This window comes from Glandiceps talaboti, chromosome 23, assembly GCF_964340395.1.
Source record: "Glandiceps talaboti chromosome 23, keGlaTala1.1, whole genome shotgun sequence".
In the NCBI taxonomy this organism is placed as follows: Eukaryota; Metazoa; Hemichordata; class Enteropneusta; family Spengelidae; genus Glandiceps; species Glandiceps talaboti.
In genome coordinates this window covers 3750589-3778375 of record NC_135571.1, presented here as the reverse complement: position 1 = coordinate 3778375, position 27787 = coordinate 3750589, and the positions used below count along the sequence as shown (strand labels likewise).

General features: G+C 35.1%; 3 protein-coding genes across 3 annotated transcripts; 1 reads left to right on the top strand and 2 right to left on the bottom strand.

The window, feature by feature from the left end:
- Window positions 1-709: 709 nt before the first annotated feature.
- Window positions 710-1980, bottom strand: LOC144453004 (putative palmitoyltransferase ZDHHC24). Its single transcript, XM_078144257.1, has one exon. It carries the CDS (start codon window positions 1864-1866, stop codon window positions 1009-1011), a length of 858 nt encoding a protein of 285 aa, XP_078000383.1. The 5' UTR covers window positions 1867-1980; the 3' UTR covers window positions 710-1008.
- Window positions 1981-4647: 2667 nt separating this feature from the next.
- LOC144453065 (N-terminal Xaa-Pro-Lys N-methyltransferase 1-like) lies at window positions 4648-6329 on the bottom strand. Its single transcript, XM_078144336.1, has 2 exons — window positions 6165-6329; window positions 4648-5160 (listed from the first exon to the last, which is right to left on the bottom strand). Exons 1-2 carry the CDS (start codon window positions 6327-6329, stop codon window positions 4648-4650), a joined length of 678 nt encoding a protein of 225 aa, XP_078000462.1.
- A 924-nt stretch (window positions 6330-7253) lies between these two features.
- LOC144453220 (kinesin-associated protein 3-like) lies at window positions 7254-27565 on the top strand. The gene is made up of 18 exons (XM_078144498.1): window positions 7254-7391; window positions 8929-9060; window positions 9769-9923; window positions 10215-10276; window positions 10763-10904; window positions 11662-11886; window positions 13629-13727; window positions 14278-14456; window positions 15043-15096; window positions 15399-15507; window positions 16251-16351; window positions 16936-17157; window positions 17865-18030; window positions 18381-18506; window positions 19723-19907; window positions 20283-20475; window positions 20688-20802; window positions 24938-27565. The coding sequence occupies exons 1-18, from the start codon at window positions 7360-7362 to the stop codon at window positions 25158-25160; spliced, it is 2520 nt and encodes an 839-aa protein (XP_078000624.1). The 5' UTR covers window positions 7254-7359; the 3' UTR covers window positions 25161-27565.
- The last annotated feature ends 222 nt before the right edge of the window (window positions 27566-27787 follow it).

Below are 27787 nucleotides of genomic sequence, written 5' to 3'. Positions count from 1 at the left end.
TGGTCCCTGGACCAGTGCCTTAAAAAATCCAGTGGTCCTGCTGAAAGAATTAGTGGTCCAAGGTCCCGCTAATGTGAAACATTAAATCTTACCAATGAATCTGTATATTCAGACGACTTTTTAACATAGTTATTAACAGTAAGGTACTGGTCCAATGGACCAGACAAGGTAAAATTTGTGTGGTCCGCCCCAAAAAAATTACTAGTCCCGGACCTAGGACCAGTGGATTTGTTCACCCTTGGAGTGAATACAATATTCATCAGTATGCACTCTAACCTTCCACAGTGGGTGTTTAATTTGTAAGTTACATGTACCATAAACTTTGAAAGTTTCATACTTGTACTGATCATGTATTGCAAATATTCTTGTGTGTACAGGCATTACCTCACAGTTCACAATAAAAATATTAAAAGGGGGATAATGTAAGAACAGAGTCCTGACTAACTTTGTCTGCAAGAAGGACTAAGTTTACAACTGACCTTTTCTACACAGTGTATGCTATTACTACGCTATCTCACACCTGTAATTTGCATACAAGAAAATTCTGTCAAAATCTATTGAAGTGGTCATATCGATTAGGATTGGGTATTTATTTACGATTTTTAATTTATAAAACAATTTTATCAACATTGAAACAACAATTGGCAGTCTGTTTGCAACTGAATATAGTACATAAAGCTAAAAAAAGTTTATTTTTGTATGTACAATAAGATATTTTACACATTTATTAATCTTTTCCAATATATTGAGTTACAAACAAGTACAATGTAGGACACATGATTATGATAAAATAGTTTTATAAATAAAAAAATCCAAAATAATATATCTCTCATCCATATGGCCACTTCAATTTGCAATTACAATTTCTGAATAATTAGCTCTGCATAAATATTTAAATAGACATTAAATCCTAATAATTTTCAAGATCAGCAACTTAGGGGTTCTTGTTACTACTCTGAGTCATCAACTCATGGCTGCAGCCTACTTAGGTAATATGTGATTAACAATTTACAAATCTTTAACATTCTCTGATCCAAGTCTCGACGTAAATTCAAGTCCATTTCCAGGTAAGGGTGATGATATAAGTGGAAACAGCCAGACAAGATGCCATTTTTCACCGAGCACACCTCTCAAATTTTCTTTCCATCCAAGATCATATTGTCTGTCTTTGGTTGCCTTCTCATGTGTTGTCTGTCCGTTCAAGACGACCTGCGCATGCCAATATAGAAGAACTGAAATGAATATACCGGCGAAAAAACAAGTACCGCAAAGGAAAGCCATTATGAATGTGTATCCATGTGTTAGTCCGATGATGTAGGCAAGTAATGGTAATATCATGGTAAAAAATGACTGCCATGTGAGTCCTCCAAGTATTGCCCATGCATGGTCGAAATTTAGAAAGTTCGCAAACAAAGCTCCCAGAAATAGGTATAGCAACGCCATCATATAAAACCGTTGATTGTAATGGCCGATGCATTTTCCTGTAAATGCACAATGGTGGTCTCGTTTTAAAATACAATTTTCACATGAGAAGCAATGAAAAGATCGAGGCGGTGAGTTCTGTAGGCAAACAGCACAATATCGCCAACCAGGTTTCAGAATGGACGGCAAGACGTTGCTACCAGAGGTCGCGTCGACATACATTACCATTAAAATATTGCCCATGCAGTTTATGTAGAGGGCCAATCCGATGGCAATGTATACCCAGAACATAATGCCATACTCGGGATAAATATCGGGTAGAATTACAGTCGCTTCGAAGATTCCGACAACGAACAATATCACCACTGTGAAGCAGAACGCGAATCGGTCAGCTCGTGATTTTGGTATGAAACGTTTTGCTCTTGGTAGATCAGAGAAAGCCATGATCACCACAGTAAATATCCACAAACTACAGCCAAGTGAATGTGGTACCCAATACAACAAGTGCAGTCTCCTGATTGGTGGTTCCTTGGGATTCCCTCAAATTTACGGCTTTGAACCCAGTGTGTAACAAGGAAGAGGAATGCCCTTTTCCGGGGGTGTCACAACATCAGTTAATTTGGATATCTGTTTAACGACAAGCTATACCTTTATTGAAAAGTAGCATAGGTGTATTTCTTTGACTACAAGTGATACTAAAATTCTGGCTATTTCTTTTTATATCGAAAGCACTTATTTGTATTTCCTAGGAAAAATGACTTCAATTTTCACCCGCAACAAGAATACGCTTTGGTCCCCCGGAATAGTCTATCAAGGGTTTGTTTGGTCGTACGGTTCTTTTCTCCAATTAGGACACCACAGGTGTGCCCAGTTCACCCAACTTGACATGTGACATTCACTGCATTCATTCAATGGTAAACTGATTTTTAAAGACATATTATTCAAACATTATAATCTGTTCGAAAAGTTTATGAAAAAAATTCATATTCTAAGAGCTTTTGTGGCCGAATATTGTTTCAAAAAGCAACCCAAACACACAAATTTTGTGAACTAAGAAAACAAACAAAAAGTAGCGGTTCAAAAGACATTTAAAAACAAACAAACAAACATGCACTGGCATGTTTCTATATACACAATAGTAAACAAGTTATTCATCCACAAAGGTAATAGAGGCAACCATACATTGTCACCTGGAAGTGACTAGTCTTAACAATTACTGCATACTTACAGAGGGGAGGGGCGGGGTGTGTGACATGTAATATGACGGTAGTTTTAACAACTTATATGCTTCACATAAATATAATCTAGAAAAAGTACTAAAATAACTATGATTCTGTTAGAAAATGGTTTTATTTTTTACACTGGTTTCAAAATTAGTAGAAAATATACAACTTTAAATTTTTATTTTTAGTACTGTTGTTAATGGTTCTAACACAGATAACATTGTTTCCTATGACTAACTATTTCTGCCAACTGCAGACTACATTGTACATTAAATGGGGGCACAAGCTAAGTTCACATGTTTATGTGTTTGCTGTATATTTAAAGGTAGTCTAGTTCCTGATGGACTGTATTCCGTACTACATTAACTTTACACTTATACCGTCTAGTCAGGCCTGTGACTCAAGGCGTTAATTTTGGTTCAACCCCCATGGTGAGCGAAGTGCAAACGGCGCATGTCAGTAGTAATCCATCACAAATTGACATTGTCATCGCACATTAATATTCATTGGAGTTAAAACTCATAGGCTTGACTAGACAGTATATCGACGGTGAACAAGAACAAAAGACACAAACGATGGAAATAGAGGTTAATAAAGCATTTAGCCACTTTCACCACATCAGATTTTAATCAGATTGTACTTTGATATAATTCCAAAATATTTGTATTAATTCAGCCAAGGAAAATATGAGTGACTTAAGGGGCATTGTCACTACAAGTTGAAAGATAAGTAGTGACAAAACCCTTAGGTTGAGAATATAATTCCCAAATATTTTTATTCAAGAAAAATATGAGTGACCTAAGGGGCCTTGTCACTACAAGTTGAAAGATAAGTAGTGACAAAACCCTTAGGTTGAGAATATTTTGAGGAATAATATGGTGTACCTATTAAAAGGGATACAAGCTGAGTTTATAAGCTTTTTACTCAAGTGAAAATACTTACATAAAAATTCATTTAAATTATTCCATTATTAGTATATTTAATGTTAATGCATATCTTCTATGACATTTTGTGTTCTGGCACTGTTAGAACTGTTTATTCCATAGAAGGGAGTTCCTGGTATGTATCAATAATTACATAATTGGATCGTTTATACGTTATCTTCTAATACCAGGTTTGAGTTCATTCAATTGCAATTTGCAAGTAATGGTTAAGTATACATCAGTAAGCGGACTATTTTGAGTACTTTTAAAATGCAGAAAAAAGTACATCCCCAAAAACATATTAACTCAGCTTGTGTCCCTTTAAGGCATAATTTATGAAAAATGGAGAAGAGTAAATCAGTAATGATGATTTTGAATGTTTTGACTCAAAGTTTGAGCATTGTAAAACCGATGACATAGATGCATGGTACAGTAGTAGAACAACCAGGGTATAAATTCTATGTTTGTGTTTTCAATGTGTTCAACTTGCCTTGTATAGCCAATAATATTGTCTGGGTAGCACCCTGATGGTAAAGTGAAACTATATAGGTGACTCTATAATCATGGTAACTAGATATTATTCCCCAATACTTTTCTTCATTCAACCAAGGAAAATACTCATGACCTAAGGGGGCTTTGTCACTATGCTTAGCTGGACAAGTAGTGACAAGGCCCCCTTAGGTCACAAGTATTTTCTGGCTGAATGAAGAAAAATATTGGAGAATAACATAATTATACCATCGCTAGTAATATCAAAGAAAAATCAGGGAACGTAATCGTAATTTTGAACATTTTGACTGGTATTTCGAACACAACAGAACCAGTGATGTAGACACACGCTGTTGTGACATAGATGTCCATTATTATAATGTAGAATGACTGAAATATATATTCCATATTTTTTGTTGAACGTACCACATGTACATGGTATAATGGACTTTGAAGAAGTAGTCTGTATACTATGGCATGCTGTGTGTCATGCTGTTTGCTGTCACTTCACTGATAGCGTTGCACGGACACGCCGAATCTTACAGAAGTGACTAAAGAAAAGTTTTAGGTAACCAAGGTAACCAAAAACATTATTTCAGTGCAAACATCTTGACTGTATAAAGCCCAATAGGAAAATCTGTTTGTATTTCTTCTTTTAAGATAGTAAGTCCAGCTCTATCAAAAAGTCTTCGTAAAAGTTTAGAAGATCTTGTCACACTACTATCGTCTTCATCCAACTCAAGTCCTTTTTTTGTGATGTTCTCCTTCACGCCAAAAAACCCTTTGTCACTTAGACCGTCTTTACATCGCTTAAAAAAATCAACAAAGTGATCATCAGTTAGATGTCCCAATACCCACTGACACCAAATCACATCATAGCGTTTCGGTTCTGGTTTGAAGTTTTGGAGTCCTGAACAGATGTATTTCTCAACTTTTTGAACGTCTTCCCCCAAGTAGCTTCTCTTGGCTTCGTCGAGGAAATCTTGGTTTAGTTCGACCAAGTCGACTGTATCGACATGTCTGAGAAGTAAATTTTTTGAAACTCTTCCTATGCCAGCACCACAGTCTAAGGCACGATGAGCTCTTGAATTACCAGTATGTTCCTGTGTGGAGAAGGAACAAATATTATAAAAATCACTGCAATTTCTCTCATTATTCCGTTATTTTAAAAGTGACAGCATCCTATCAGCAGCTAGAACATAACACATTCATTAATATATGCAAATGAGAAGTTTAATTTGAAAAACCAGACCGCTGTGTTTCATACTAGATATAATGCATGAATTGGGTCAGAATTTTCCGAATCTTTCAACTGCTTCGATTTGGAATGTTTCAAGTAATTTGGTTGATATCAAAGCCACTCTTAGACTACAGGCTATCTGTTGACTTTGAATTTCTCTCAATGTTTTGGGAAGTCTGTTCTTTAGAACGACTTTCTCTGTTAAATTTTAAATTACCTCCAAGAGCTTTATTGAAATCCATTTCATGCCATTGTAGCATTGATATTAACCAATGATGTTATGGCAAACATACATAACTTACTTTGGAGTATTACTGACAAACAATGTTACATAATGATATTGGGGGGGGGGGGGGGGGCTGGGTAATTTTGAAAGAAATCTACAATAACTTAAAAGTTAACTTTAAGCTTTCTTTTAATACTAATATTACCAATGGTTTACTGTACGGTTCAACGGGTACAGAACAATTTAAAATGTACCTTTTAATATCGAATTCAGTATTAATTGCTTTTCATCATGGCGGTGAGACGAATTCTACTGTTTTCTCATAGCAACAAGGTATTTGTTTTCATGAAATTTATAGTGAATACATTATGACAAAAGCTATATTTTAAACACAAGTTTCATATTTCAGTAATTGCAGAAATGTAAAGATTGAATTTGAAGATCTCAAAATCATGTACTGATATACAGAGTTTCAACTGCGCTGATAGCATATTATACAGTTATAGACAAGTTATGAAGTGCTTCAACGTGTAAACGTGTTGATTACAATGTGCCGTAGTGTTACTGTCAGTTGATCAGACAGCTCCAGGAAGCTGATATTGACAATGAAGGTGAACTGTCCGAAGCCATGTGGTACTTACAAGAAGGGTTTTTCTAAGAAACTTGGAGGATCCTTCTATATCGACTGTAGAGATGTGTGAAAAGCCTCCAAGCATACCATCAGTGGTTGCAGGGATACCTTTCCAGTAGTTTTCCGCATCGGAATACCAACCGTCTTTGGTCATTGCATATCGAGCATCTGCCATCTTGGCTGTAAAAGCAACGTGTGTTGAATAGCGCCCTCAACAATTCTGTATTGTGTACATCGATCACTTTCGTTTCTATGGTCACGAATACGATCAGAGCTTCGTCTACTTACGTTCCGCACATTAGTGCACGTGCACGGAGCGGAGTGTGCAGTACACATCTCTTCCATTACAAGTCAATATAATTTGTAAGGATTTATTCTTGCAAATTACTTTTTACAATAATTATGAATTATCAAAAATGTATCTGTACGTGTTTATCAATAACCATCACCAGCTAGCTGCAGCTGGAAAGTTGCGATATTTTATCGATAAAGTTACACATGTTAATTGTCGTCTCCCGTCATTTGTTCAACGTTTATTGTACACGTATATTTTATTTCAAGTGATGTTTTCCTTTAATATCCACTGTTTGATCTCATAGTTTACCTAAGGTAATTCTGATGGCACACTGTACTGTAAGCCAGCGGTCAGTTTAGAGCAATCTTTTCACTTTTAGATTCTACTACTGCTACTGCCGCAAACATGGATGGATGTATGTGGTCTTTCGAACGCATTTCTTTACAATAACGGTTTGAGGAATTATCAATAAATCAAATTTCATTTTTTGAATGAAAAATGAGAGTTAAAGTTAGTTCAACTTGAAGAAGAGAGTCTTGTTGTACGAAATTGTGCCAATCGGAAGTTCCAATCAACGCCATTGGGACAAATACCGTTTTATACGCTTACAGGTGTATATTTTTTATGCAAAGTAATTTTTTTGTTTCATTACGTAATAAATATTAATATTCAGACGTGTATTTTCTTATTAGAATCGACAGCGTCGTACCCCGAGCGTCGAACACCTTCTCATATATCATCGCAATATCTCGCGAGACCATTTAAAATATCCCATCATGCACCATGCAAAATATTTTGACAAAATGGCGGCGACAAGGACTCTCCGGTGAAATTTTACTTCGAAGTACTGTGTTTTAAGTGTTTTTCAGTGTTTTAGTCATATTTGGTATCCTGAATTTGCTGAAACAATATGCAGGCCGAAGACGCAAGATATTTGAAACGGTAAGTTTGGATATTAACCTTTTATTACATGAAACAGGTGTTCGTATTTTTTTAGACTTTTCATCTGATGATGACTTGGTGATGATAGCCTATCATATCATATTATCAATTTGAACAGCGTAATATAACATTTTTTAGTAATACAACTTCCGTCGTGTTTTTTTTTACGTTAGCTGTTGATCCAATGGATAAGTAATTAAGGCAATCTTCTTTTTGAAAAAGAATGGTTGATGGATTGAGCCGCTGATCTTCAAACGATCAAGGTTCGCGAACCATTTGACAGATATCCCTAAACAGTGAGTCACCATGACAGAGCTGTCAAGCAGTATGGGTACCATAGCGACAAAATATGTACTGTACTCTACAGTTAGATTTCTCAATTAATTCAGAGTTTCCTCCCCAGAGCCAATATAATGGGTCATGTTTTACACACAATTACACTAGTAACGATACACAATTCACACACGTATTTCTGTTGAAATATGTGCTCAGTCCAGGACTCGAAGTGAGATGTGCCAGAGTCCTTGGAGCATATATTTCTAGAGCTAAGAGAAGGGGAATGTGGTAGTAAAGTATGAATTACTAGATATGATTACTTTTACGTTTCTTGAATCATGGATGTTACAAGTCTCCCTAATACAAAAATGTATATCCATGGTTGAATAAACAGAGATCACTCCAACTACAGACATTGGATACTGTGTGAGGTGGCTAGAACTTGAAGGAAAATCTATGAATTCAGTATGAAAAAAACAACGTCTTGCTTGCTCCTACTTTTGTGGAGCCATGCACACAAATAGGGATTGTAATATATCATGTTTGGGTTAGACCATTAGTGTAAGAGTTTTCTTGAGATGTTCCATCTTTACTCATGTTGTAAACAACTGTTTATATAGGCTATGTAAACAGCTGTTTACAACATGAATAAATCGAATGCTGTCAATTCCTATTATTTTAATAAATTTAACTTTTTGACATCTGTAACACGAAAAAAGTCTCGTCAATGTGATGTAAAATTACTGAAACTGTGTGACTTCAGTGTCAAATATTCATCATATTTTATTTTCATTTGTAATGAGTCAGGATATGTAAAATGTTGTTCCCATCTCCTTGTACCCATACATATATCACATGGTTCAAAATTAACTGTTTTCTTTGCTCGTCCTCGTGGTCTATAAATTTCAGAAATTGTTAGCCCAAGGATGGTGACCAATAGTCCTATATTCCTGCACTCAAAACAGAGTTCCTCTATTGGAAAATATATGTGTTATTGGAATACTTTTATGTCTGTAGATCTGCCGTTCTTTAAATCTTCACATAATCAGTGGTATAATAAGTGAGCTGCCAGCTGCAAATTATGTAGTTGGTAGTCTGTGGATTTAGGACTACTGGTAATTTCGTACCCTGTATATATGACACAGTTTCAGTGATGTCAGATTGACTTGATTGTGTGCATGATACAGTGCTTGTATTTGACTACTTAGACAAAAGTTACATTATACACTGACTTCACTCTCATCTTTGTTGGAATTGACAGGAAAGTGAAAGGAGGAAGTATTGATGTACATCCGACAGAGAGGGCGCTGGTCGTTAACTATGAATTAGAAGCTACCATCCTAGGGGAACTTGGTGACCCTATGCTGGGAGAAAGAAAGGAATGTCAGAAAATGTAAGTAAAGAACAGTGGACTCGTACAGAATGTACTGTTATATTCAAAGTAACTCCCTAGCATGAAGAGGATTTATATCATTGACTTAGGGGGGCCTAAAGATTTGCTATTGCTCACATTCCTTTAGTCACTCATTCTATAGTTCAATTTTAGGATAAAAAGCTTTTTTTTTAGTTAGGCCTCAGCCCCCCCCCCCCTCCCCCCCCTCCCCCACCTTCTATGTAATTGGACAAGATAAAAAATTGTTTCATTGGTACAATCAATTTCAAATCAGTGTGTATTACTATTAGTATGCAACTTGCTATAAATACAAAGCCAGTATGTAGTGACAGCCATACTGTATTTTATTGCCATGTATTTACTACAGCGAAAATTCTTCCTTATCTCAATTTGATGACATTTGTTAGAATTACTTGTCTTTAGTGGTACAAAAGAGATCCATTAAAAGTGAAATTCTTTTTGTAGGATGAGAACTAAAACGGTTCACACAACCCCAACCCCCAAACTAAAAGAATTATGTTTTTATCCAACATTGAAATATTGATATCACCCCATAGGAACTCAGAGATATAACTTGTGCAATACTCCCTAGCATACTGGTGATTGTATCGCTGTCAATGACTACACACTGATTGGTATCACCTTCAATGACTGGACTACATGAATATCATAATTTTCATTGACATGACATGTTCTAATTTTTTTCAGAATTCGTCTGAGGAATCTAAATGCCGCAACTGATGTTGCTGCATTGGCTAGAGAAGTTGTCGAAAAATGTAAATTAATTCATCCTTCAAAATTACCAGAAGTTGAACAACTTTTGTACTACTTACAAAATAGGAAAGAGGCATCAACCACCAAAGGTAAATGTAACATCCAAAATAAATGGTATTAGGCAGAACAAAAATTGTGAGGTTCTGATAACGTTCAATTTTAGCTCCACTGTCAGCAATAGGGTTAGGTTGATTCTCCGTCATTTGTCCATCAACTTTTTCTATTTTCATCTTCTTCTCTGAAATCGATAGGTCACTTGTAGAATTGATGGGGTAGGTAGTGGGCACACTGTGTGTATATCAGATCACATGTGAATTACAGGTAGAATTTATGCTGTTGATTACATATGTATAATGTATTACTTATATTTTGTTGCCTAGGAACAAAGAAAGGACAGCTAACAGGGAAATTAAATGATCCACCACCCTATGAAGGTACAGAGGTAAGTTATATGTTACACTGTGATTAGTATCATGACTTGTAGAATAGCACAGACAGATAGATAGACAGACAGACAACCAGACAGACAGAGACAAAGGTAGAGGTAGGACACTGCACACTTTCATAACATTTATGTCAAATAAGTTCAGACACACATACTCAATATGATACATACATGTATGTACACATGAACAGTGACAGGCACAACAGTTAATCAGAGACAGAGACATACAGACAAAACACATACACACACACACACACACACACACACACACACACACACATGCGTACATATAATGCAGTGGCACTTACACACTTCCATTCACATACACTATACATTCACATACACAATACTTGTCAAGTCAGCCTGTGTCACTTTAAAATATCACATTCTGTCTTGACTACTCAGAATTATGTAGATTGACTTCACATTACATATTTAGTTTAGTTGACATGGATTTGACCAACCTTTCTATTTTTTTCCTAGCTGGATGAAGTTGCCAATGTCAACGACATTGATGATTATATTGAACTACTTTATGAAGACATACCAGAAAAAGTACGGGGTACAGCTCTTATGTTACAACTTGCCAGAAATCCAGATAACCTAGAAGAATTATTACAAAATGGTAAGATCAAAGGTCAAGGATGGATGGATAGATTGGTGGGTGAATGAATGAATGAGTGGATGGATAGATTAATGGGTGAATGAATAAATGAATGAATGAGTGGATCAGTAAATAAATAAATGGGTGAATGAATAAATGAATGAATGAATGAATGGATGGATGAATGAATGAAAGAATAATGTGGAAACAAATGAACTTTCTGTACATCAATTTCTTGACCCATTTAATACAAATACATGAAAACTGTTACAGTGTTAGGTAGCTGAATTGATTTATCATACTCTGTACAAATGTATTATACATATATGTAGCTAAACTTGATGTTTAGGATTGCTAGTACCGGTATGTCGTGATTTGCTGTGCATTGTATTAACGATTGTATTGACATGAAGGTGATTTGGACTGACTGCATACCACAGATGCAAAACGGAAACAGCCATGCCCTCTAATGATAGCCAAATGTTGTTGAGGCATTTCTTGTGAGTCACCACACTAGAAATTGTGTGCATCAGTGACGTGTCAAATTGGCGTAGAGGGCACACTTACCACATCATAAGAGATAGGGGAACAGCAAATTTTGGTGCATCACTTGAAATTGTGTGTGTCAGTGGCACGTCAAATTGACTTAGCGGGCGCACCCTCTAGACTCAGTGTGCCACCAACAGTGTAATAACTAAGATGTATACAAAATTCCAAAAATGAAAGGGATTTGTGCAAACATTATTTTAACAAGATATTTGTTCTCTCTTGTTTTCAGAAACTGTTCTTGGAGCCTTGGCTAGAGTTTTACGTGAAGATTGGAAAAAGAGTGTGGAATTATCCACCAATATTATTTACGTGTTTTTCTGTTTCTCCAGTTTCTCTCAGTTCCATGGTGTCATAGCTCATTTTAAGATTGGTGCATTAGTTATGTCTATAGTTGAACATGAACTCAAACGACACGACCTCTGGAAAGATGAACTGCTGAAGAAAAGGAAAACTGATATCCTTTTATTTTCTAAAATATAGTTTTAAGAATTTTTATAGAAACTAATGATATGTGGGTGACATCAAATTAGTTACAATATCACCCTGTTGTCTTTGTTCAGTGCAGTGATATTGTGATAAAACTAAGTTGATTGGAATACGTAATGGCGTAAGTTTATTTCAAGAAACTGTAGTCCTAAGAATTTTTATAGAAACTAATGATATGTGGGTGACGTCACATTAGTTATGATGTCACCCTGTTGTCTTTGTTCAGTGCAGTGATACTGTGATAAAACGAAGTTGATTGGAATACGTAATGGCGTAAGTTTATTTCAAGAAACTGTAGTCATATGAATTCTTAGAGAAACTAATGATATGTGGGTGATGTCACATTGGTTACAATGTCACCCTGTTGTCTTTGTTCAGTGCAGTGATACTGTGATACAACTAAGTTGAATTGGAATACGTAATGACGTAAGTTTATTTCAAGAAACTGTAGTCATATGAATTCTTAGAGAAACTAATGATATGTGGGTGATGTCACATTGGTTACAATGTCACCCTGTTGTCTTTGCTCAGTGCAGTGATACTGTGATAAAACTAAGTTGATTGGAATACGTAATGATGTAAGTTTATTTCAAGAAAGTGTAGTCATATGAATTCTTAGAGAAACTATTGATATGTGGGTGATGTCACATTAGTTACAATGTCATCCTGTTGTCTTTGTTCAGTGCAGTGATACTGTGATAAAACTAATTTGAATTGGAATACGTAATGATGTAAGTTTATTTCAAGAAAGTGTAGTCATATGAATTCTTAGAGAAACTAATGATATGTGGGTGACGTCACATTAGTTATGATGTGTCATCCTGTTGTCTTTGTTCAGTGCAGTGATACTGTGATAAAACTAAGTTGAATTGGAATACGTATTAAATGGCGTACGTTTATTTCAAGAAAGTGTAGTCATATGAATTCTTGTAGAAACTAATGACATGTGGGTGACATCAGATTAGTTATAACCTATGATGTCACCCTGTTGTCTTTGTTCAGTGCAGTGATACTGTGATACAACTAAGTTGAATTGGAATACGTAATGACGTAAGTTTATTTCAAGAAACTGTAGTCATAAGAATTCTTATAGAAACTAATGATATGTGGGTGACGTCACATTAGTTACAATGTCACCCTGTTGTCTTTGTTCAGTGCAGTGATACTGTGATACAACTAAGTTGAATTGGAATACGTAATGATGTAAGTTTATTTCAAGAAAGTGTAGTCATATGAATTCTTAGAGAAACTAATGATATGTGGGTGAAGTCACATTAGTTATGACATCACCCTGTTGTCTTTGTTCAGTGCAGTGTTTGTATTTTATGTTACATGTGTTTAGTTTGTGGTATATTCTTTGGTATATTCTTTGTGTTGGTAGTGAAGGTGTTCTGTACAGAGTAAGGTAATGATATTGTAATAAAAGTTGAATTGGAATATGTAATGACGTAAGTTGATTTCTAGAAATAATAACTGATTTGGGAGTTTTCGAGAGATGCCTGTGACTAGAACATTGGTTTATTAGTTGTGGATAATTAAAGTCACCATATGGATGAGGATTGGGTATTTATTTTGGATTTTTAATTCATAGAACAATGTTAGTATGGCTTCCAAATTCAAAAGTCATAGGTCACTCATAATTGATGAAATATTTTACTCAGACAATTTTCTCTTTTAATGTTATTTCATTTCCTTGACTAACATGTTCACTAGAAACCAAACCCGGTGATCCATCACTGAAAAAAGATTTTGAAAGAAGTTACAAAAAATACCAAAGTCTTCTAAAGAAACAAGATCAACTCCTTCGAGGTAAATATCATGACTTTATTAAAGTTTTGTAAGGTTTTCATCTTTTGTTGTGTTTTTACTTGTAGATATTTTGATATGAATAGTCAATGTACTTCATTTTTAGTCAGATATGAGTACACGACTCACAAGATAAGTTGTACACATTTGAACAGAAAATATGGTGTTATCGCTGGTTGTATTTGGCAGTAGTTTCCAAAATCCAGTTTCCAAAATTCCATTTCCTGCATATCTCAGACACTTTTTAGTAATTATTTGTTGCCACTAATTTCTCTTAAATCATGTCACCATTTAGTCACAGAGAAGTAATCAAAGTATTTGAGGAGCTGGGTCTTCAAGGAAGACTTGTTATGCAATATCTTCGTTATGCAAATGGTTTTATATAAATTATAATTAATTTGGCAATTAAGGGCTTCATCATGCATGATAACTATATCTCAGGTTTTTGCATTCTAACAATTACTGTGCATAGGAATAAAATATAAAGGCTTTGCTGTTACTGTACTGAAGGCATTCATTTTAAATCTGGTATTTTCTCTTTTGTATATTCCAGTGTCATTTTATTTACTCCTAAACCTGGCTGAGGATGCCAAGGTAGAGCTGAAAATGAAGAATAAAAATGTGATTCCAATGTTAGTGAAGACACTTGACAGAGACAACTATGAATTACTAATTTTAGTTGTCTCGTTTCTCAAGAAACTTAGTATATTTGCTGAAAATAAAGCAGAAATGGTAAGATTTTAAGTCTGTATGATTTGACAGGTTTCATGCCATGCTTATCAGTTAGTACTCATAGAGAGAAAGATATGTATACATGTCACATATCTTGAAGCTCACATCATTTTTTATTGGAGGAAAGCCAAATTTGCTGATAAAGGGTGCTGTTAAAATACATGGAGTTTGTTCTTGATGTAGACCTAGTTCTTACCAATCAATTATGGAAAAAGTGTTCCTCATTGTCACTTACATTATCTATCCTCTAGCACCTCTCCACAATCTCACTGTTGTATTGGCCTATCTTGCCTCATTCCTCATATCATCTTTCCTGCTCCCTCCTTCTCTCTCTCTCTCTCTCTCTCTCTCTCTCTCTCTCTCTCTCTCTCTCTCTCTCTCTCTCTCTCTCTCTCTCTCTCTCTCTCTCTCTCTCTCTCTCTCTCTCTCTCTCCCTCTCCCTCCCCCTCCCCCTCCCCCTCCCCCTCTCCCTCTCTCTCTCTCTCTCTCTCTCTCTCTCTCTCTCTCTCTCTCTCTCTCTCTCTCTCTCTCTCTCTCTGTAAATTAGTGTACTTTTCAGTAATTCTACATATCACCTTTCTTACAGAGTCAAAGTCAAATTATTGAGAAACTAGCAAAACTGATACCATGTGACCATGAGGTAAGTTAACATATGACATCACTAGTAAATGAACCATACAAAAAGTATATTATCACCGATTTATTTCTCCAGGAGAAACATTTCAGATAGATCTGACATAAGAAAATAACACACAAACATCCCTTACACAGTGTCTGCTCTGTAGACACAATAAAGATAATACACAAACATCCCTTACACAGTGTCTGCTCTGTATTTTGTTAATGATAACAAAAGCAAAATACAAATGTAACAAAACACAGAGCAGACACTGTAAGATTCTGTTTGATATTTAATAATTTTATATTCTTAATTCTTTTCAGGACCTTCTTAATATTGCACTGAGGTTGTTACTGAATTTATCATTTGATACCGAGCTAAGGAGTAAAGTTGTCAAACTTGGACTTTTACCCAAACTAGTTGGACTTATAGGTAAGGAGGATGGAAGGTCACATTGTATGAGACACATTTTGCTGAAAAAGTACTCTCCGATAATATCATCGTCAGTTCTGGTAGTCCAATCAAAAGTTTCATGTTTTCTGGAATTCTGTGTAATTTGTTTTAATGGTGGAACACTTGAAAGGGGAACACCACTTCCGGAAATAGAGACATTTTCATAAACTATGGGTTCTGGAGAGTCATTTCATGATTTTACATCACCTACAATTACTTGCGATTTCAGAGAAACATCAAGTTGATCTTGCTCAATCATGTATATATATTATTTCTGCTGGCTCCCATGATTGTATCACCTATAGCAAAGATACCCTATAAAGGCACAAGATCAACTTGATGTTTTTCAGAAATTGCAAACAATTGTAGGTGATGTAAAATCATGAAATTAATCTCCAGAACACATAGTTTATGAAAATATCTATTTCCTGGAGTGGTGTTCCTCTTTGAAACTAAAATGATCAGTGATCATTTTTATCAAAATAGAGCCTCTACGTCATAAATTTCTGTTCTCTGTTGGAGAGTGGATGGGTCTAGATGCTGAATGTATGTTGGCCAGGAAGCCCTTAGATGTAACAAAATAAAGAAAGAAGAATAGGGAAATAATATGTTAATATCTTATTTATTCCATGAATTCTCAAAGTTCTGTATTCCCAAAGAATACAGCTTTATTGTGAAAATTACCATGTCTAAAATGTTTTGTTTTGTTTTTTTTTCCTCAGGCAATGAAAATCACAAAGTAATTGTGTTATGTTTGTTATACCATGTTAGTATGGATGACAAGGCTAAGTCCATGTTTACTTACACAGACTGTATACCAATTGTAAGTAGATTTTGTTGTATGTTAATTTACTTACTTCCAGAGCATTAATTATTACATATGTACTAGAGGTTACTTGTACACCTGTGCTTATGCATACTAGTGGTATTTACACTGCAGTGCAATACCTGAAAACATTATTGCATACTTGCATGCAAATGATATGCAATCATTCGATGTACACAAAAGTGTGTGTTCACACAGTATGATTTTTATGGAAATTTACAGTTTCAGATATACATAACTATGTAATAATAGTAGAACCCCATGCAATGAATGCCTTTGATTGAAGGCTTGGATTCATACAGTATGAAAATATAGTATTACATCAGTTAATACGGTGGAAATTTTGCCAGTGACTACTAGTCATTAAACAAGTGATAGTGAAAGGTAAAATATAAGTAACCTTTTATTTGGAAACAAAAATTATGAAAAATATGTACACACTGCAGACTATGTCTGTAATGAAAATAAGCAAGCATGCTTTGTGTGTAGACAATATAAAGCATATACATAACTCCTCACCATAAATCACAGTACAATAATGATGATGTCTAACATGTTGAACATTTTTCCTTTCATCACAGGTGATGAAGATGATCCTAGAATGTCAGGATGAGAGAGTAGATCCTGAATTGATAGCATTGGGAATCAACCTGGCATGTACCAAACGGAATGCTCAAATCATATGTGAAGGCTCTGGTCTAAAACTACTTATGAGAAGAGCTTTTAAATTCAAAGATCCACTTCTTATGAAGATGATTAGGAATATATCTCAACACGATGGACCTGCCAAAAATCTCTTTGTTGTAAGTCATGTAAATATATTTATCTCTATACAAGATAAATTCACCAAAAACCCTTCTGTTGTAAGTTAGAAATGTTTGTCAGTGTTCCTAGTGTGATGAAAAAAATATGGTTTGTCTTAAAACTAAGTTTTTAAATGTCTCTTTAAAGAGAGGCACAAGCTAAGTTTATAGTTTGTTTGGGCGTATTTTTGCTGCATATATTAAAAAGATACTCGGAGTCGTAGTATTCTACATACTAGATCAGAAGTATACTTAACTATAACTTGTAATTGACTAAACTCAAATCTGGTTTTAGGATATAACTTATAAAATGATCCTAGGGCGTAATTTATCATATGTATCCACAGGGGGCAGCGATCAATCAGTTACATGCTTGCTGCCTACTGTGATGTATCAAAAATTGTTTAGGAGATCCCTACTATGCAATCAACCGTTCTAACAATGCCAGAAGACAATTGTAATGTTAAAGAATACAGACATTGATCTTAATATTATACTAGAATAATTTAACCAAGGTTTTATATAAGTATTTCCACATGAGTAAAAAGTTTATAAACTCAACTTGTGCCACTCGTAAAATATCCCTCTATACAGTACCTCTAGTCTATATACTTAGTATACGTTATACATTGTATGAGACACCTCTAGTCTATATATACGTTATACATGTCCTATATCATTTTATCGTCTTATTCATTTTTTCCTAGGATTACATCAGTGATTTAGCTAACGTCATCAAAAGTTATGACGATGAAGAATTTGTTATTGAGTCGCTAGGAATCCTGGGTAATCTAACAATACCAGATTTAGATTATGAACTCTTGTTAAAAGAGTATGGTTTGGTACCATGGATACAAGAGAGATTGCAACCAGGTAACCACTTTTATCTTTTATGATTATGTCTGTGTTAAACAGCTGCATTTTCTTTTAATGTGAAATGCATGCAGAATTAAACTGAGCTGATAAGTAAAGCAGTCAATACATTGTTATTTTACACCTGATGTGAACGTTTCAAGTGAACAGGTTGTGTAGCTGAAAGTACTTTAGTTATCCGTTGTAAAAAGGTCACATGTAAGTAAGACATCAAAAGTTGTGATTCAAAATATAAATAAAACAATTTCCAATTGTTTGTAACTCACTAAGAATACAGACTTTTCTCAGAAACCAATTGCTGTTTTGTGAATGGTTTTACTCAACATTTATTTTGCTTTTGTTTTTACAAGGTGCTGCTGAAGATGATCTAGTCCTTGAAGTTGTCATCTTGGTTGGCACGGTAACCAGTGATGATTCTTGTGCTGCAATGCTGGCTAAGTCTGGCATAATACAACATCTTATAGAGCTATTGAATGGTAGGTACATACCACAGGGGACAGCAAGCATGTAATTGATCAATCAATCGATTTATTGATTTATTGATTGATTGATCATTTGGTTGAATGATTGATCGATTGAATGATTAATTTTTGTGGTGAAATAAAACTTTTTTTTGTGTGTGATATTGATCAATTGACACATTGAGATTTGTGGTGATATAAGACTTCTTTCCCTGGCTACTTTTCTCTCATTCAGCTGTATATAATTCTCTCTTTATTGACAAAATAAAGACACCTTGTCCATTCTTCTCCTCTTATCTAAATTAAAACACCCCTAATCTCGTAATTACCAGTGAGATCGGTTACCAAGACAATTTACCTTTTATCTGCATGGAGATTATCACACCAAACAAAGATTTGGTGATGTGCAAATTAGTATAAAGAGAGCTCTTTTTACCAGTTTGCACATGACCGAGTCTTTGTTTCTTCCCCGTGTACATACCACTGTGGAAAGCCAGTTATCGGTAAACTATGATAGACAAACTAATGTTACTGCTGTTCAATGCAGTACATTAGTACAAGTGGGTGATAGTACTGCCTAGGTTATGTAGATATTATCACCTTGTAATCAACGCATGAGAATGAATTTTGGGTCATTTGAGTAACATTTGCTATCAGAAATATTGTCCTACTGTGAGTGTAATTTATAACAAAAATAAATGTGGTCTGGGGTACACTGAGGAACTCTGACAGATTTTACGTACTTAGCACCCCTAACAAAAACACTGGTAGAGAACCTTGGTAAAATGACTGGGGTACGCTGGTAGATTTCACCCACTTACCACACTTAACAAAAACAATGGTACCCTGGTAAGATGACTGGGGTACTTCGGTAGATTTTACCTACTTACCACACTTAACAAAAACAGCAGTACCCTGGTAAAATGACTGCAGTACTCAGGTAGATTTTACCTACTTACAACACTTAAAAGACACACTGGTACCCAGATAAAATGACTGGGGTACTTCGGTAGATTTTAACTACTTACACACTTAACAAAAACACACAATAATGGTATCTTCAGTAAAATGACTGGGGATGGGAACCCAGGTAGGTTTTACTGAGTAACCATCCATAACAAACAAAAAAACCACAGCTGATCAAATTGCTAACGTGAATGACAGCTTGTGACAGAGCAGAATATGAAAATGATCATTTTTAACTCGTGATGGAACTATTTTGTCATTGCAGCTAAACAAGAAGATGATGAGATTGTATGTCAGATAGTCTATGTATTCTATCAAATGGCATTCCACCAGGCAACCAGGGAAGTTATCGTCAAGGAAACGCAAGCACCAGCCTATCTCATTGATTTAATGCATGATAAAAATGCAGAAATTAGAAAAGTGTGTGATAATACACTGGATATCATTTCAGTAAGTTGGATTGAATAGACCTCTACAGAAATAGCGCCCTCTAGAGACAAGTTAGAATGTAGAGATTTGAAAAGTCCGACAAAATGCTGGACATCATTTTAGTAAGTTGGATTGAATAGACCTCTACAGAAATAGCGCCCTCTAGTGACATGTTAGACGCCAAAGATTAGACAAGTTTGTGATAATGCACAGTATTATTTCAGTAAATAGACCTCTACAGATATTTCAGTAAGTTTGATCAAATAGACATTTTCGCTAAATAGCTCCCTGTTGTGACAAGATAGAATGCAGAGAACAGAAAAGAGGAAGAGAGAGAAAGAGACAGACAGACAGACTGAGGCAATTAAATCTTAATGAGTGATGTTATTTTGATAGGAATTTGATGAAGAATGGGCCAAGAAGATCAAACTAGAAAAATTCCGGTGGCATAATTCCCAGTGGTTAGAGATGGTTGAATCCAGACAGATGGATGATAATGACGGATTGATGTACGGAGATGAAGGATACGGTCCTTATATCCAGGAATCTGATATTTTAGACAGACCAGATCTGTTCTATGGACATCCAGGTAAGGATATGTAATCCCTGTACACAATATACAGGAAAGTAAAAGCCCTTTCAGGAAGTTATTACGGATTTCATGGATTTCTTAATTTTTGAAATTACAAATATTTAAATTGAAATTCATATTTCTAATCTGACATAATATCCACTCATCAAAAAAAAAAAAAAAAAAATTATTATTATTATTATTATTATTATTATTATTATTATTTCCAGGTGGTTATGAGGATGGAGAATTGATAGACGGAACTGTAAGTCCGGAATACATGGATGAGTATGGAATGGTTAACGGAGATTACATCGGACCACATGGATCACCAATGTACAATAGGTCAGCATCATGGTATTCCAACACACAGCAACACTACTAATCAAATCAGTGTCAATAAAAAACCTACTAACAGAAAAATTTACTTGACAGAAAACTTTGCAGTGGTGGTATGGTTTTATTAACAAGCTAACAACTACACTGACATGCATATTACTGCAGAAATGGGGTTGCTCTCAGACTGGTATTTCACTTTGATATGAGACATGCTGTTTTTACATAAAGATACAGTCAATTTCACAATACCGTGCAGCTTTTCTGTTTGATACAACCACACAGAAACCTACAAATGCCACACTTCAATAGCAAGATCACATTCGTTGCTACATTTAGTCTAAATGAAATAAACTATTTAAATGTATTGCAACTCCATGCAGACATTCGGGCGCCAATATTTTTCTTAGTATCAAATGCCCTACACCTGTATACAGACCTTTGTAGACCAATCGATTATCATCTTGTGAAATTGAACAACTCTGTCAAAGTTTATAGCACGCAATTTACCATTTTATATCCAGCCCTACACCTGTATACAGACCGTTCTAGACCAATCAATTATCATCTTGTCAAATTGAACAACTCTTTCAAAGTTTATGGAATTCAATTTACCATTTTATATCCAGCCCTACACCTGTGTACTGACCGTTCTAGACCAATCATTTTATTGAAGTGAACGACATAGGTGTACGCAATTTGAAATTTTATATTTGGTTCTTCAATTCTAGACAGACTATTGTAAACAAATCATGTTGGATTCAATAACTTTTCAGTGCACTAGTTCCCATTTTATATGAGTTGTGACATCTCTACACACACAAAAAGCGTACACTTGTCATACTAATTTCAACAACTGAGTAAGGCTCAAACTAGTATTTTGTATTTAAATCTTCATGTGTAACCTATCGATTATATTGAACAGAAAAATTTACAAATTTTATATTGCAATTTTCACCTGTACACCAACCATTGGTAACCAATCATGATGGAGCGCTTAACTAAGTCTTACCTTAGGTTGCAATTTTCACCTGTACACCAACCATTGTTAACCAATTGCACAATTTACCATGTCCAACTTTGACCTGTGTACTAACATTTCAATTCTCAGTACCTGCAATAGTATTTTACCTCACTAGTGGGTCAAAATAGAACAAGAAGGTTGAGTTTATTCTCAGTACCTGCAATAGTATTTTACCTAATGCTAGAGGGTCAAAATAGAACAAGAAGGTTGACTTATTCTCACATACGTCTATAGTAGTGCATGTGTAGTGCCTTGAGCAGAAGTCGATGTGTTGACCAAGAAACCGAATAGTCCTTATTTTTATGACAAACCTAAGAGGTACAATTCTCTTTAGGTAACGAGAATTGTAAACCAGTTATACTAAATATATACAGAAAATTTGAAGTGCACAAATTACTACTTACACATAAACTCCAAATAAACCAACTTTTTTGTGACGTACAAGTTTTGGTTACTTGTCAAAGCTGCACTAGTATGTCGTACAAATCTTTGTTATCCATTGTTAGCATTTTTCTCATTGTTGTCATAGCAATGTACTGAATATTTATTATTGTTCTGAGGGATTGGAAGTAATACAACAAGAAAGAAAAATTGTTCTAACTTTAATACATACATGAGTACTTTTGGAAGTATTAACATAAACATCGTTCATTAACATTATCATCATTATCATGCTTCTGGGTTTGCGCATGGAGTGCTGTGTTTATTGCTGTGATCTGTATTGTGTGCATTTTATGAAGTGCATGCAGAGTTCTGAGTACTACATATTGTCACTTAGAATCTCTGGCTGAATCTGAAACAGATATGTATTCATCATCATGCTTGGATTTTAACATTTAAAGTCATTGCTTTTACGACAGGAGATCTTGATGCATGAGTGATGTAGACATGTTTGTGGTGTTTTCTGCTGACACTATTACTACACGTTTGAAAGTACCGATGCAGCGAACACTACAGATGCTTAGCAATTGAAAGTAAACCTGCAGAGACATGTGAGCACTTGAATATGCAAATGCCATGAGTACCCAAAACTGGCACTTCTGCGCCTGCGTCATGAGGTCGTCATATTTGACAGAACTTCTTGATATGCGAGTGCAGTGTGAAATAGTCGTGAGTCATGTTTGCGGTGTCTTCTTCATCTAAGTATGCATGTGAAAGTATAACTGCAGAGAACCCTGCAAGTGCTTTAATGTGCAAATGCTTTGAGTACACTAACTGGCAGTTGTGCATCATGAGGGTGTCATATTATACCTTAGAAATGAAAACAACATATATAGTTCAGACACTCGACATTAGTAACCCATTATGCAGACAAAAACGAAGATGAGACAGGTTCTGTAACGTTTCCACAACAGTTCCAATAACCCAGTGATTTTTATGAAATACTAATATGGCATTCATTATTTTGTAATAAACACACAGTTTGTATGCCCATCAACGGCTTGTGATGTGGTGTGACGTGAGATTTTGAGATTTAAGCCAATGTTAATGCATGCCTACTTTTGTGTTTTCATGTTTGTGTTTGCATGTAATGTTAAATAGTCTGTGTACTAGCTTTGCATCATTCATCAGCCTTCTACTTAGGGAAGAAAACACCTCTACGATCAATTTGCTGTGAAAATTAAAAATTGCTGAAATCAATCAAAATATAACCAATTTGTTTTGAAAATCACAGCTGCTCAAATCATTCAAACTGCAACCAATTTATTATGAAAATCAAAAGTGTCTCAAATCATCCAAAGAGTGATTGATTTGTTCAAAAGTGGCTTAAATCACCCAAAACACGACCAATTTGTCTGACAGTCAAAATGACTTAAATCGGCTTACATCACTCAAAATGCAACCAATTTTTTAAAAATCACAGCTGCTCATAATGTGACCAATCGGTGTAAACTCAATTTGAAAGCGTCTTAAATCGGCTTACCTCACTCAAAATGCGACCACTTTGTTTAAAATCAGTGGCTTAAATCGGCTTACATTACAAAAAATGCAATCAATTTGTTTAAAATCAAAGTGTCTTAAATGAAATATAATGCATATTTCAAATTGCCATTTAAATAAAAAATTGAGAAAAATAATTTTAATACATTATAGAAAATTTTTTTTTAAAATTATGAACAGGTAGAAGATTTCTCGGATGTAACAAACCTCTTGTAAAAAATAAGAACACTTTTCTCCAAGTGGATAGCTAACACACTCCAAACATTGTTTGTATAAAGCCTTCTTTTTAAATTTTTAGACAAGTAACATCGTCAGATCAACAGATCTTAGAAATGTCATGTACTGTAAAGTCAGAGTGCTCACCAAGTCCAGCAATTTCTTGTGGTTCATCACAATTTGATGTTCCTTTATATCATCAATCTGTTTAAAATTTGATGTAGTGAACTTGGCGTGATATCTTTATTTATCACCTACTTTTGTTGTTGTTTGTTCTTTTTTGTTCAGTACACCTTTTACATACATCTGATAATACTAGGAGTTCACATAGAAATCTTGTACTTACGTACATCCAATTAGAATCTGTCTTACAAAATGCGATCGAAATTGAAACAGAGAGAGAACCACAAAACAATAGCTCTTTTCGAACAGAGCATTCTGAGGTACTATATCCATACGTTTTGGCATATTGCGTGTTCTATTTGGTTGATTAAATCCAGTCAGCGCTCAAGATTTGTATATGAATTCCCATGGTATTGTGTCATATTATGGTACAAACCACTCACAGAACAAAAAGAACAAACAACAGTAAAAGTAGGATATAAATAAAGATATCGCTCCAAGTTGACTTTAATTTCAGATTTTAATCAGATTGCCTTATCCCTTATTATGGTATGTTCTTATTCACAAGAAAATACTTTGACCTGCAGCAACAAATGTCGTCTTTTCTTAAAGGGCACACTGTGTGATAGACTATAAGATATGTCCAACTTCACCAGCCTACTCTAAGGGGTTGACTGATGTGTGAGGGCGCCCCGTCACGGCATACCTTGCAAACTATCTGTAGATGCTCTCATGAATGATGTATTTGCATGTACTTTGCATGTTGATAAGATAAAAGTGTGCTGTCTGTATGTATCCCTGTCTTAACCCCTCCCCTTTGTGTTTCCCCTACTCTTGTAGCTACGGTCAAGATGCCTATCAACAGCACACCCAACCACAAGTATCGTTTATGCTCGAAGGTGAGGAAGTTGACCAATATGGCAGACCAGTCAGTGCGTATGGTAACGCTATAGATGAATACGGTAGGCAGGGTACGTACGGTACCGCCGTAGATGAATATGGTAGACCCATACAAGATTATGAAAATGAATATGACGGCTACGGATATTATGAAAGAAGATAAAAGTTTATATATTACGTTTAATTTCTGTGTTATATTAATAAATAAATAAATAAATAAATAAATAAATAAATCAGATTATTATCGTAGTAGCTTATATGCAAATATTACATCCAGAAAAATATTGCCTTTCGTTTGTATGTAAAGTGACTACTGATTGGTCAATTGCCAGTTGTGATTATAAAACATGAATTCTTATTCGCTACTTAATAACCAGTAGTCGAAAAAACCTGATTCTGATTGGACAATTACTTCAGCTGTAGGATTAACATTGGTTTAGAACCTAATCACATGAGAGATCAGCACTGATTGGTCAGTTGCCAATGATGATCATAAAACATGAATTCTTATTGGCCACTGGAATCTAACTTTAACAGGGGGACACAAACAAGAAAAAGTTAGGGAAAAGAGGATTAACCAGACGTAAAAAAAAAAAAATGTGAACAATTGAAGTCAACTCTGAGGTGGGTTTTAGTTGGCTAGGTGCAAGAGGATAGTTTGGGGCCAAGATAAGTTTTATGTCAGACACAAAATTCCATTTGATCATCAGTAGTGTTTAGTTTCCTAGATAAGGGGTTCGGTTTAATACAAGGTCAAAGTTCAAGGTTACTGCTAAATGATTGGGGCAAATGAAGGCTATGGTAATTCAGGATGATTTTGGTACGTGATTCATGTCCACAGTGAGTCAAGTAGAAAATGCAATATGAATGGGTCCAAAATCCAGTCTTATGAAGTTAGTTGTAAGATTTATGTCGCCTTAGATCGGAACTCACATTTGTACTACAACCCGTGAAAAAACACCGGTTCATTTGCATAAATTTGCATAAATGGAGTGAGCCAAGGAAAGACTTCACACAAGGCAAAATTTGGTAAAAAGAACAATACAGCTGATACTAAAAAAACAGGGGGTGCCTCGTATGTAGGTTCAGGTGACAGCTTTGTCAATTTGTTTATATCTGTAGAAATAACAGTAACTGTCTTACTCAATATTATAATATGTATAGCATTCTATACGTAAACAGATCTAGGCTCCTGTGATGTTTATACTTTGATAAGTTACTGACACTAATTATATCATATGTCTTTGCATAAAACTTGTCTCATTCCTACTTACCGCTAACAAGGAAAAGCTCTGGGGGTTTTTGCGGGTTGTATTTGATTATTGGGATAAAAGACCAGAAGTTGTAAGATTTTGTATAAATTTCAACTTTACACACAAATATATTTGGACCCTAAATGTGCACTGGTATGTCATGTATATATACCTATGCAAATAATGTTGTCTGTGTTGTAATACTGTCAGAGAATATGTATGTATCTGTTACATATTATATAGTTATTGTAAGTTTTGTTTAAATTTCTGTTTTTGTCGAAAGAGATATGCTGATGCTCTTTTTTCTCATTTGTTGTAATTATGCGTGATAATTAATTTTAATATGCCATATTTCAGTTATAGGAATGATGAAATATTTAATAGTTTGCAATGAGCCAGGGTGGGCGGGCTGAATTGAATATTGTGATTTGTGGCATAAAGACAGTAGATACAAAATTATCACTCATTTTCTATAAAGATGCCATCCATTTTCGATGTTCCCACTGTACTATTTTATTTGTGACTACCAGTATCCAAAACTGACCTAGCCACCAGAATTTTCAATCAGTGATAACCTTCTGAATGTCTTACAATAGTTACATCACCACCACATTTGTACCTTGGTCTAAAAGATCAGCTGCTTCATCAGTGACAATTCTACACAATTTGTACAGATTTTATGTTGCAGATATTTCAAATTGCAACATTCTGTGTTTAGGTGAAAGTCTATTTGTCGGCAGCCTGACTCTCTTTACAAAATCCATTTAAAATATGCATAACATAACTCATTTTGTATTTTTGTATTTGTTGTTTACGCCACCAATAAATATCAAAGTAGTTATTAAATTATTAATTACAAATAGAGAATTATTATGTTGTGGAAATGATTTTGCTGATTGTTATGCAAAACTATAATTTATTCCTTGTCAAGCCTTCCTCATGTAATGAATTTTAACTGATAATTCATGTGACATTGACTGACTCCTACAATGTAACACCTTTATAGATTGACTGCTACAGTGTAACCCTTTTTGAGACTGACTGCTACAATGTACTGCTTCCATAGATTGACTGCTACACTGTACCGCTACAGTGTAACACTTCTATATATGGACTGCTGCAGTGTAACACTTTCATAGATGGACTGCTACAGTGTAACTCTTTCATAGAGTGACTGCTACAGTGTAACTCTTTCACAGATTGACTGCCACAATGTAACACTTTGGTAGATTAACTGCCACAGTGTAACACTTTGGAAGATTGACTGCTACAGTGTAACACTTTGGTAGATTGACTGCCACAGTGTAACACTTTGGTAAATTGACTGCCACAGTGTAACACTTTGGTAGATTAACTGCCACAGTGTAACAATTTGGAAGATTGACTGCCACAGTGTAAGACTTTGGTAGATTGACTGCCACAGTGTAACACTTTGGTAGATTAACTGCCACAGTGTAACAATTTGGAAGATTGACTGCCACAGTGTAACACTTTGGTAGATTAACGGCCACAGTGTAACACTTTGGTAGATTAACTG

Excerpts from the sequence above, each read along its gene's own strand:
- LOC144453004 (XM_078144257.1), bottom strand. The coding sequence starts at position 1,866 with ATGGCTTTCTCTGATCTACCAAGAGCAAAACGTTTCATACCAAAATCA.
- LOC144453065 (XM_078144336.1), bottom strand. The coding sequence starts at position 6,329 with ATGGCAGATGCTCGATATGCAATGACCAAAGACGGTTGGTATTCCGAT. Across the intron at positions 5,161-6,164 it reads TTCTTAGAAAAACCCTTCTT|GAACATACTGGTAATTCAAG; the intron begins GTAAGTACCACA and ends TTCTCCACACAG.
- LOC144453220 (XM_078144498.1), top strand. The coding sequence starts at position 7,360 with ATGCAGGCCGAAGACGCAAGATATTTGAAACG. Across the intron at positions 7,392-8,928 it reads GACGCAAGATATTTGAAACG|GAAAGTGAAAGGAGGAAGTA; the intron begins GTAAGTTTGGAT and ends TGGAATTGACAG. Across the intron at positions 15,508-16,250 it reads CAAACTAGTTGGACTTATAG|GCAATGAAAATCACAAAGTA; the intron begins GTAAGGAGGATG and ends TTTTTTCCTCAG.